The sequence below is a fragment of the Dermacentor variabilis genome, chromosome 6 (assembly GCF_050947875.1).
Source record: "Dermacentor variabilis isolate Ectoservices chromosome 6, ASM5094787v1, whole genome shotgun sequence".
Classification (NCBI taxonomy): Eukaryota; Metazoa; Arthropoda; class Arachnida; order Ixodida; family Ixodidae; genus Dermacentor; species Dermacentor variabilis.
Genome location: NC_134573.1, coordinates 86,492,399 through 86,505,168, shown reverse-complemented (window position 1 = coordinate 86,505,168; position 12,770 = coordinate 86,492,399). Strand labels below are relative to the sequence as shown.

General features: G+C 43.6%; 1 protein-coding gene across 1 annotated transcript in view; it reads right to left on the bottom strand.

The window, feature by feature from the left end:
* LOC142584919 (glutamate receptor ionotropic, kainate 3-like) overlaps nt 1–12,770 on the bottom strand; it is a 140,504-nt gene that overhangs the window by 8,537 nt on the left and 119,197 nt on the right. Inside the window, exons 9-11 of the mRNA XM_075695267.1 lie at nt 9,106–9,219; nt 6,952–7,155; nt 1,677–2,200 (exon numbers count right to left, since the gene is read on the bottom strand). Coding sequence (XP_075551382.1) covers nt 1,677–2,200; nt 6,952–7,155; nt 9,106–9,219 — 842 coding nt within the window. The remainder of the gene's footprint in view (nt 1–1,676; nt 2,201–6,951; nt 7,156–9,105; nt 9,220–12,770) is intronic.

Here is a 12,770-nt window from a genome sequence, read left to right as displayed (position 1 = left end):
TGGCAAATATATGCCTTTGAAGAATATGCCTATAAAGGGATCGCCTCTTGAGCCTCCTATTTTACGTGGATAAATTTCTGCAATCGGATGACCCCGCAGTAAAATAAAAAAAATGTGATGGGTATACTTCCTTATCTCTCAACGAATTTATACCATCGGCTTTGACTGAACGTAGCTTTCACGAAGAAATGTAGATGTCGAACGAGCCATCTTCATTCCGATACCTGTGGCAGTTCAGAGATAGTGAAACACAAACCAGTAACGAAGGTTCCTATCATCATATAAAAAGGGCCTAAAGTGGGCCGCAACGTTTGACATCTGAATATAAGTAAAAGAGTCGCTGAGTCACTTCTCTTTTATTTTTATTTTCTCTCAGTTCTCTCACCTTTTCTGGACCCTTTTAACTCCTTTCCCTATGCAGAGCACCATGCCAGCCGTCGTTTTCAGGTGGGCGGAAATGTCTGCCTTCTATTACCCTCTCCCTCTGTGCCGAGTTATGTTGGCTCACCTCTTCATTCTTCACACATTAGGGCTGTTTGTTTCCCTACACTTCATGCAAGTAGGTGCACTTGAGTGTAGTGCAAGGCAGAGACATTGACGTTGTGTGCGGCACTTGGCTGACTAGACTGCAGCCAATCCGGTTACACTGCTCGTCGCGTTCTGTGTTAATAGACGAAAAGCACTTGACTTCGTATTAAAAGGCTGCGCACGAGTTCTTTTTTTTCAACAATAAATTGAGACAAACGGCTGTAAAGGCATAACGAATGCGCAGAGCACAAATACAATTTCTCTAAGCATATAATACTGCGCTAAGTCTCAAACAGCCTGCATCCGTGAGTAAGGTAAGTTGGTCTTCTTGCAGAAAAAACTAACCTTCCTTACCCATGGTCACGCCAACACTTCGCTGCCGTCCCCGCAGCAAAGCTTCACTGTCGCCACTATATATGTACACCGAGCGCCCGACAGACGTATATATAATGGCGCCTCACGTTTGCAACGCCAGCCTGCTTGTCCGTTCTCTACTGACTACACTCACCGAAAATGCGATGTAGAAATTGCATTTTTGATGCAACATTTCCTTACAAAAAATGCCTTCATGTATGTGGGCGGAGCTGCTATTATTTTACGCAAATAAAATAATTAATGAATAATTAATGAACAAAAATGCCCACTTTCTACACTACCTCCAGTCTTACAGCCAGTATAGGTAAAAAGAAAACCAGACTGGAGACCGAATTTAGCAGCGCTTGCAGGGGCAGCCATCTTGTTTTGGGGCTACGGAAACAGGCAAACGGGTGAGATGGGTGCGGCTCTGAAAGTACCTGTCGCACACGACCTGCTGAGTCACCCTTCACATGATGGCTGCACCCATCAAGCGCTGCAACATTGTGGTAAAACACCAGTGCGATCTCTTGGTTCGGGGCCACCTTTTTTGCCGGCATTTCGTTAGATATTATAAACTCTTGTACCTAAGTGACGTGATGTGCAATAACAAATGACTGCTAAGCTTTCACACCACCAATAAAGGAGTGAGGGGAAGGTTCCACGAAAACGGTATGTCGGGTGAAGAGACTGAACATAGACACACGTTTTTGGGCACATTAGACCGGGAGAAAGCTCGTCCGCACAAAGCTTGCGGCTTGCTGTAACGAGCGAAAAAAAGAAAAACAGCTCACCTCGGCGAGGTGTCGCATCCTTGTCGCATGATGGCACTCATCGTGAACCACAAACTGTTGAGCAGCGTGAACTGCGCCTCCGTCGGCCGCACTTCACCACGCTTTTTCTCACCACCAAATATCCTCTCGCTGTGGTGTACGCGCAAGTCGTCCCCTCGTCCTGCCATAATCACGTCGAGTCCCGCACTGCCGTACCCACTTCCACCAACACATCCGACGCCGCCACGACTCGGGCTTCTCTGACAAGACCAGCAGCAACGGTCCGCGGAAACGTGGCCACTGTTCCACCGCGCTCTTCCAACGCGCGCCACGCAGCAGAGTAACAGGCTGACCACGACGTAGGCCGCCGCCACGCACAGCCAGACGTCTGTGGAGAGCGGAGACAGGAAGAAGAGCAGGGAATGTTCCGGCTGGGGCTTCCTGTAGAGAATGCCCACTCCGAGAGTCATGAAGGGCGTGGTAAAGTCCACGACCGCTTCGCGCGCGAACGTGATGGTAAGGTCTCCAATCGCCAGATCAGCCTCCTGCAATAGAAGAAGGAAGCACGTTAACTAGTTTTAATTTGTGATAAGGTTCGCGTCAGTCGATTCTCCTGGTTAGCTGAGCAACGAATTCTGACGGATTCGGAATCAAGAAGACGAGCGAAATACGGAGAGTTCACATATAACAAAAAAAAAGCACCACGAAACGTCTACTAGGGTGCATTGGCAAAATAGCGCAATGTATATGGTATGTGAACGCCGTTCAAACAGACAACTTCCGTTTGTACCGTTTGACACCATTTTGAGAATGCTGGAACTCGTATTCAGCTGCGACCGTGGGAAACAAGTGCTCCTTTTTCTCCTCTGCCATTTCTGTCAAAGCCAATGATAGGCCTAAGTGCGCGACTTGTCTACTTTCTATTCTTCTTTATTTATTACACCCGTGCAGATAGTGCTGTGTGATGCTGCTTGTTCAGGCTAAAATCTAGTAACGATGCTAAAAAATATGATGAGAAGCGCCAAATTGAGGCTCACATTTGATTACTTCCTGCAGCTATAGGTTGCGTCATGTAAAGGGAACATACCCACGAATGTGCACCACTTAATAGGTGGCACCTACGCAAAACGAATGTCTGTGAGTGTCGGCTCTTTCTTTGGTCGACATTCTTGCTGGGGGTTACTCTAACTATGAGGTGTATTACAACCTAATTTCGCGAACCTTTCTCGTGGTAGGTAAAACATATTTGCAAAAATGTTCCAGTTCCTTAAGAAACTTTACGTAGAACAAGATAAGGAGTGTATATCTACCTTTCTCATTGTCTTGAAACGAAAATAAAAAAATAAAAACAATATAACAATACTAATTTGATTGCACAATGTAAAGTGAGTCTGAAAATATTGCCGTCTCTCTTTTATTATTGTTGCGCGCATAATTTATTCTTACCAACAGGGCTGATTGCAAAAAACATAAACAAAACGCAGTGATCTGGCAGCCTAATCTTTACTCCTTAAAAAATTATTAGTCCGAGAATATTCCTGTACACATGCTACTCAACTATCGAAAAAGACGGTTTAATATTTAAACATTCCTCGCTATATTCTGTTTGCTATTTAAGTGCATCATTATTTCGAATGCTTTTCGTTCTTTCACTCCTGCCTGCCGGCTGCGAAGAATTGAAGTTTGACTTTGTGAACGTCCAGAATGATATAATTCTTTTTTATTTTACCCAGTGAAGGAAAAACAAATGAAATTCTGGCGACAGAACTTGAAGCTATAAATCCTTTCTGAGCGTAAACCTCTTAGATCCAATAAAAGAAACTGTTCTGAGCCTCGGCCAGATACTTAACAACAAAGATCACCCAGCTCTGTGACACAAGTGCGTTTCTACAGACACCATTCACGTGTTAGGTAACTTGCTCGACACAAAGATTGCCCGAGGGAAGTTGTGCCTCAAGCGCAGACGACAAAGTTTGAACCTTAAGGCGATCAGCCTAGGCATGAACGGGGTGCTTCCTAAATATTCTACAGCTACCCTAATGTATACGTAACCGGCCTAAAAGACATTCAAAACGCAAAGATATCCGACCCGTTTACACTCTAAAAAAATCAATATTATGCAGATGTAGACACCAGCGACCGAAAGACGACATTAGACAAAGCCTGCGGAATCTTCTTTCCATAATATTCTTGGGAGAATCACACTATATAGGATACCTTTCAGGCTGACTATTGATATTGCAGACTATATTTTTTCGCAGCTGTAAGAACGATAGGTCAAATATTAGCAGTATTTAAATAATCCGTAGTACTCGTTTGCTTGCATTACTTGCCCAAAAGATAAGCACTGAATATAAAAGGCGCCACAAAAAGATGAACATGTGAAAAGCAAAAATACGCAAGAGATGACACTGCAATTAGTACAGAAGGGTGATAAAATAAAGCTTTCAGGAGATAAAAAATTGTCACGAAATCTATCTATCTATCTATCTATCTATCTATCTATCTATCTATCTATCTATCTATCTATCTATCTATCTATCTATCTATCTATCTATCTATCTATCTATCTATCTATCTATCTATCTATCTATCTATCTATCTATCTATCTATCTATCTATCTATCTATCTATCTATCTATCTATCTATCTATCTATCTATCTATCTATCTATCTATCTATCTATCTATCTATCTATCTATCTATCTATCTATCTATCTATCTATCTATCTATCTATCTATCTATCTATCTATCTATCTATCTATCTACCTACCTACCTACCTACCTTTGTTAACCTCTGAACACTGCCATTCTTTTGTCAAAGAAAGTCTCGCGTCTCGAAATTAGAGCTTTCGTTACAAAACAACTGAAGCAAAGATTGGAATACAAGAGAAATGGCAAAAAAAATTGCCCCTAATGTTTCCCGTGTTCTGTTTCTTCATTTGTTGCAAAAGTTTACATGTAACTAGAGTGGTTGCTTGGGCTACTTGGTAATTCACGATAAAAAAGACGTACAGCGTGAAGGACAAGGACTGCGAGAGACGACATACACAGCTCTGTGTATGTCGTCTCTCGCAGTCCTTGTCCTTCGCGCTGTACGCCTTTTTTTTTTACAAGGAAGTCAAACAACAGCTGTTCTCATCGACACTTGAAAGAGCCTTCCATGAAGACAGCTCCCTAGGAAAACATTCTCCACCCTGCGCAGACTATAAATATGATCGCTTGGCGCAAACAAGGAGGGACGTCCTTCCTTGTTTGCGCCAAGCGATCAAATTTATGGCCTACTGAGCAATATGAACCGACTAGCGCAGCAACATGTATTATTTTATTAATACTGTAAGCCTTTACAGGCTCTTACAGGAGTGGGAACAACAAAGAAAAACAACAACGAAAAGTACAGATTGCCAGCAAAAAAGATCCGAAAATGAAAGAAACAAAAGTCCTAAAACAGTACAGACTGTTCCTGTACTAAACAGTACAGGAAAGGGTGCGCGTTATACACTGATTTTGGAATAACTGCAAGCGGCACACACAGTAAAAGCATACACTACAAGAACTGCGGTCAGCATCCACATGAAACATACACTCCGTGCGCAGCCCCCCCCCCCCCTTTTTTTTCCTTTCTACAACGGCGCAACCTGCTGATCAAAAAAATTTTCAATCTTGACAGAAAATGTGATAACAGATTCCGAGGACACAATGTCTTGTGGCAGTTTATTCCATAATTCTATGACTGACGGAAAGAAGGAATACTTGAATGTATTACAGCGGGAGGTATATGGCCTGATACTCTTGTCATGGTTTGTTCTGGCTGAGCGCTGGTATGGTGGTTTTAGGTACTCGTGTTTGCTTATATTAATGCTGTCATGATAAAGAAGGTAGATAAACTTTAAGGCAGCAACGCGTCGGCGAAGTGACAATGTTTGAATGTTTGCCCGATTGCGTAGTGCGGTTATGCTGACGTCACGTGAGTACTGCCAATACACAAACCGGAGAGCTTTATTTTGAATTCCCTCCAGTTGATTAAGAAGGTAGATTTGGTGCGGATTCCAGATAATACTGCCGTATTCAAGGATTGGCCTTACAAGGGCCTTGTAACTTGCTAGCCTAACTTTGGAAGGTGCTAGTGCAAGTTTCCTGCGAAGGTATCCCAGCTGCCTCTATGCTTTTGTGCACGTCTGTTTAATGTGAACGTCCCATTTTAATGTGTTTGTGATGGTAACACCCAAGTATTTAACTGAGTCGGCTTCTGTTACATGTAATCCCGTTAGATGATATGCAAATTTTAAGGGTGCATCACAGATGTACTTCTCGATCCTCCACCCTCTCACACAGAAAGCCACCGGCATCTATATTAGTCTACACACCCTAAAATAAAATAATCGAAGGTTGCACCGCCTCAGATGCCCTTCCCGAATATCTTTAGAGTTCTATGAAGCGGCAAAATTTGGTATTTCGAATGTAATGTAAGTGTCCCAACAGTCAGGAGGAAGGATTAATGAACCTACGTTTCAGTCAACAATGGAAAATCCCGCTGGAAATTATTAAAACACATTTATTCACAAAAACGGCACAGTACGTTCCAGAGCACTTGAGAGCCGGATGCACTAGTTGCTGATTTATTGAGAGCAAGGAATCCCTTCCGACACTAGTTTATCGCCTTTGTTACAATGGTCGGCCTGATTCCTTTATGTAGGTGAACAAAAATTTAATAAATTTAGAAGTCTTTCAATAAGTGTATCTATTCAATGAAGCAATATGGGGGTGCTACGAAATTGTGGATACTAATAATGAACCTCTCTTCAGGGCTAGTTTTATATGCTGACAGCTTACTTTGAGACAGATACCTTAAAGAAATCCTATACTCGCGGACAACTTTCTGTGGCAATGAAGGGAAAGTTTCAAAGCCAAAGCGCCAACAAGTGACGGCGCTTCTGAAAAGAGTCCCGCCTTTTACTCCACATTCGTTTAGACTGGGGAAGACGAAACACAAACACCTTAATAGCGGCAGTTATATAAGACAACACACCAATGAGTTTAAAGGTTTACTTATTTTTCTGCTTTTCCCTTACGCGTCTAGGAAAACGCTAAACCGTCGCACTTGGAAGCTCTGTCGATTTAGCGTCTGTTCCGAGTAACCAAAAGCAAAAGCACCAAAAGCAGGCACGCGCCCGTAGCTTTCCCTTCATTGCCACAAAAAGTTGTCCGCGACTATGAATCCCTAGTAACGCTCTTGCTTCATGCGCTTAGAATGCGTCGAACGAGGAAAGGTGGGAATATCACGGGTGTTCTTACCATGTCGAGCAGCTCACGCACCATGCCGTTCCAGTGACCGCGGGAGTCTCGACTACCGTAAGCACCATCCCTCACCAGCTGCAACTGATAGTGAAAGCCCAGCAGCCGGGCCATTTCACGGAGCAAATCCACGCAGAAGCCTTCGAAGCGATCATTGCCAGCCAGTTTCCGTGCCGGCGCGTTGTCCATAATATAAGGTGCATTCTGTGGCAGGAAAAGTTATATAAATGGAAAGAAAACATTCATCATTGCAGTCACAGATAGTGGTTGCATATTTTAAATGCTCTGAAATTTCGGGAAGTGTTCGTGGCAGCGTTCTATTTTTTTATATATATATTAAGGAATGCTACGAACATGAAAGCTCCGAAGTAGCATTTAAGATAAAGAGCATTTAAGATAAACCTCCCAAATGACTAAACAAGAACCCAGCTGCTTCACATCCGTGAAGTGAGTTGCGTGATCCGCTATAAGTGACGCGCTGTTGCGGATCGGGGTAGCGTTTAAGCCAGGAATCCTCCAGCCACTGAGATGAGTACGTTCGGGAGTAGGATTCAAAGATGAAGGGTCTGTTTTACATTATTTGCACTGGCGGGAGTTATGGAAGCCCACTCTATGTAGGAACACTTTCAATGTCTCGACTCAATTATAGCCTGCGTACGCATCAGCACACGTCAGGACGCACTACTGCAGCTAAGGTGTCCGCTTTCAAAGCAGTTCACTTCTACAGGTGACCAGACTAGGGAACCCGGTGACTGTGTCTCGCAATTAAAATCGTCGAATAGTTCGGAAAATTCCCCCCGTGATTTCGCACTGTCCCCGCAGTACTCCACCTCCTATCTTGCACCATCGCCCACGCATACGTCGCAACCGCGTGGCAACCTGAGAAACTGAAGTCGACGCAGTTCCCACGGCACTCCTCGACGTTGGCCACTTTGATCAATTAATGGGCTTCTTAGCTTCTCAGGGTCAGGTAAAGTGGTCTCCGCGGTAGTTACCGCTTCCATGGGGAGTGGCAGTTGGTGTCACCTTGAAGTGAGCTCCTTTATTTCGTGTCATAGTCTATATCGGACCTCGTCGCCATCTGGGCACACGCTGATGAAAGGACTGCCTTGTGGGAAGCTTCCAAGGAGTGCTCAACGCTGTTTTGAGACATGACATCGCCGACGCCAGAGGAACTGAGCTGCTGCAGCGATCCCCGCCGACGCAGGCCCCAAACATTTTTTTCTGAGGCTCATTCACAAGCCGCTAGGTATAACCACCTTGCACAAATCCGCGCTACATCCTCTCAAGCCGGACGGTTACGATTGAGAATGACTATGCGTTGTAACATTTGCTGGTGGTTTGAAGGAATGCATCGTCGCAAAGAATCTAACAATTAAAATTTTACCACGAGCACTTCACAAAAAGACATTAAGGAAAACCAGAATAAGGAGCGCACTCACTATTATGTCGTTTTTTTACGCAGTAAAAACCCAAATAATTTAAGATTTGTTCCTCCCGTATACCCTCTCCTGATCTTGCACGCGAATTGGTTTCATCCATGCTTATTTGGTTATCGCCCACAAGCAATAGGGAGGACCAGAACTTGCGCTAAACATACAGCCCTTATATACAAAATACTTAGTTTTCTTGTAGCCAGAAGTTGATAACTTGAAAAGCTTGAAAAGTCTGGGTGAAAATCATGAGCCTTCCCTTAGTTTAGTATAAGCGTACTCGAGCTTTCTTGGCTTAAAGCGAAATCGTTCCATATTCTGCGGCTGCTAATCCAAATAGGAAACAATACATTATCCTACAAGTACCACAGTAATGAGTTTACATTTAGAAAATCAAACAGTATAGCAAAACATGGGTAAAGCTTATTTGTACTTTGGTGCTTGTTACGTACGTGCCAAAACAACGATTTGATTATGAGACAGAAGGTAGGGGGGCACTCCGTAATAATTTTGACCACCTGGGAATCTCAAGCCTGCCCTCATGCATGGGACACGGGTATCTGTGCATTTCGCCACGATAGAATTTCAGCCGCCGAGATGAGAATTGGATCACGCGAGCTCGTGCTTAGTAGCGCCACACGATAACCGCTAAGCCACCCTCACGGGATGTGGTAAAAGTGTGCCGGTTGAAACATTAGCAAGACATCAAGCTATACCATACCAATATCGTGGTAATCCTGAAGGTTTTGTTTTTCATTGCGCTCAAGATTTCTTGCTGGAACATCTTCTCCGTCTGGGTCATGGTGAGTCCGGAAGACGCACTCCAGGTTCCTACCTGAGCATATAAAAAAAATTGACCCGAGAGCACATTGTTCACGAATATTTATTAGCTACTGTTTCCCAATGAGAATCTGGTACTTCAGGCAACGTGCTCATGCTTCAGCAAGAAATCCAGGAATTACGGGAGTAGCCGATTATTGCGGAACTGTGTGCTACCTTACAAGGCAGGACTATTAAACCTTCTCAGCATTTAGTGAACATTAGGCCATCTTAACCTCTAGTAAGGCGACTTAAGGACACTTGGACATGTAAAAAATTTAATTAAGAACTGTAGCCGCAAGCATTTCGGTCAAGAGTACAGATGCTAAATATACCTTCTGTGTATAAGTGTGTTATCTCTTCTCAGATCATTATGCCGCATGTTATGCAAGCGTAATTGTGGATATCCTCTCGTCTGCAACACTGAGAACTTCCGCCTGTGTTCTCGGACAATTTCCATTACATTTATTTGTATAAGCAACTATACACGCTTATAGAAAAGTAGGCGCGTTCGCCCATCATGTACTGTGGCTTTCCGAACCCGTATCCCGTATCAGTGTTCCGTTCATTCCTGGGGCCTTGTATGTGTTCATGGTGTGGGGCGGCTTACAATGTTTGTCGTATATTTTGTGATCCGATTTTGTTCTCGATGTGACGAAGGCACGTGGTGCCACCTCAAGGCGCCAACACCTTCTTTAAGTTTATGTGAATTTAAAAAAAGAGCATAGTCAATATTCTAGTGATATATGTTTCAATAACAGCCAAGTTCAATTTGAAACCCACAGTTTTATTGAATATTGTTATAATGTATTTTACGCCAGACAGGAATGCGTAACTAGCTGGGGAGGCTGCCTACTTCTTAACAACTAGAAGTGGAAGAAAATTTTATTGGTATTTCATATTGCAGCATAATGAAGTTTCTAATGGCCGTTCTAGAAGGAACACAAGCGCATAAGACATACACGCTTCTTCCGGCTGTATGTAAATCAGCAGCGTAGATTTTTGGGCTTGTTGAGACATGATTTGAATAGCAATGAATAGCGTGCAGAGGACGAGACAGTGAAATTCAAGCACACGCGAACAGTACGAACAGTACTAAAAGTTAGCGCTCGTACAATTCGTGTTTGTTTAAATTTTGCTGTCTCATCTTCTGTGCGCTATTCGTTGCTATTCATATATGTATATCGATGATTAGTCTTAGTCGGCATTCCTTTGATTTAAATTTCATACGGAATGCAATATATTCTCGCTGCTAAGCGAGATCACAACAGTTTCAGTGGAACAATGTGCCAAACTAGCCCGCCCATTGGCTACATTCCATGTTCGAGAAAGTTCACATAGATATGCCGCCACTTACTGAGGGTAGGCATAATTTTTTGTGCCCTGGCAAAGGTACCGCTTAACATTTAGAAGACGACTGGCCTCCGAAACCAACGTTCATCGCACTGTGAACAATACTGTGAACTTGCATGTTTCACATGGTATTTCTTCCTGTCTCCCTATTTTCCCAGAGCAGGGCATGAAACTAGGTGTAGGCTAGGCAAATTTCTTGCCTTAACGTTTGGCTTTTTCTTACTCTCCCTTTATTGTGCCGAAAATCCGCGATTAAATTCCACACGTGCCTGTTAAGCAACAAATAAGTAAGACTATTCAGACACGAATGGCTTCGTGGTAGATTTTAGGGCTGCAAAGGTCATGCGTCGCGAAGCAATGCAAACGAGGTTTAATAACCTGGTTGACATTTAATTTTATGCCTCCAGAACTAACCCGAACCACTGCATCCGGCTTCCAGTCTCTTGTTCCTCTTTACTATAAATCTAGACGAAGCAGTGCTTGCTTAAGTCTTTTCTTCATTTGTGTAAACTAATGGCTTGTTTTCGTGGGGTTTGTTTTTTAAATGAACACTCCGCAATTACCGCTCAGCAACGTGATGTTTAATTGCCTTTCTCGAATCTGGTGGCCGCGAGATAACGCAGAAGATTCACTCACTCTAAGAGGCCCAATCTCTAAGCAGGTGCGAAGACCAGCAGTCAAAGCGCAGCGCTACACATTTATTGCCGAGTGAGCGCTGGAGCTATGTAGCATGTAGACCATAAATATTGCAGAGAAGCCACCTTCTAACGGTAAAAGTTGCGTGATTTATTCATACCTCGCACGCACATTTCAGATGCTACAACTAAACTTAAGCGTAAGCAGCTGAGTGACTGTAATGCCACGAAACATCTCCCCTTACCCCGAGCCTCGGATGCTAGAATGCACTGGACAATTAATCAGGGCGAAATGAGTACGCGCTCCACTAATTCAATTCCATGCGAGTGGCAAAAATCTGTCATGCGCCTCTCTCACCCCATTAGCCATGGAATATTCGCGAGAGCCATATATTTTTCATTGATCTGGTGACGACCTCATCTAGCCTTCTATACAGTTTTGTCTCATGTTTTTGAACAAGCGTCCTACACTGTTAAATCAGCGTAGGATGCATGAGCGCCACGCTAGCAAAGTTTGGACACCTCGTATAACGTTGCAACAATTCTTAGATTTTAGCAGTGCGCTTTAACTGGGGGGTGTAACAAAAACCAGCCTCAGAAGCTATGATTTAACCAGAAATAAAACAGTGCACTACTCTCCTATCATTGCACAAAATTTCTAAATATTCTTTTATGTGCCTGACGGCAACACCCCCCCCCCTCCATTTCCCGCCAATCTTCACTACCATACTGTCGACGAGGCGCGACAAGCCTCGCAAGCTACTGCATAGAGTAACTCATGCTTCTGCGAACTTGTATCAGGAACCTCGGCACGTCTTCAGTGTGATCGCAGTTTTTGAGAACGAAATTGTTCACAACAGCATAGGGAGAAAAGTGAAGTGGAAACATGAAGCAACCGCTTTTGCATGGATGGGCGCAGCCCAGCCGTGCATTCTCAGCACGTGCTTTCCTAGCTCGGACAAAGGCGGGCATAGTTTGGGCTTGCGGCAGCGGAGAGGAATGCGAGGAAGATGAAAACCGAGCATTCTTGTAGGGCAGTTCTTGCGCAGTAGTTCGGGGCATAAAGTTTCAACTTTCTGGAAATGGCGTATTTTTTTTTTGTTCTCTGGTGCAACGGACAAAATTAAGCGTGAAGTAGGCTACTGGAATAGACGGAGTGTCATTTGAAAAGTGCGTTTTTGGTGGGTTTCTGCGTCACTCTTCAAGAAATGAACAATTGTGAATGCCCACATTGAACATTTCAAATAAAAGTAGTGCCTATTTAGAGTATTGGCAGCAAAAGAGCGCTTCGGTGTATTTTACTGAGACTTAGCTAAATTATTGTCAAGCCGTCTCTATAGTACATGAGAAACTAACTGCGCCATCAGATGACGTGGCTACAAGCGCGCAGTACCACCTCCACATATTTGTACAGATGATCGCGTTCTGTATTTATTCGTCATTAAAAACACACTTCGTCCGCCTAAACATGCTGAATAAAGAAACATATTTATTTTGCCTCAACGCGCAGATACAAGCCGATTATAACTTTTTGGTTGCTGCATTTTCTTTCCATTGTGTATTGCCGCGCCAATCCTGC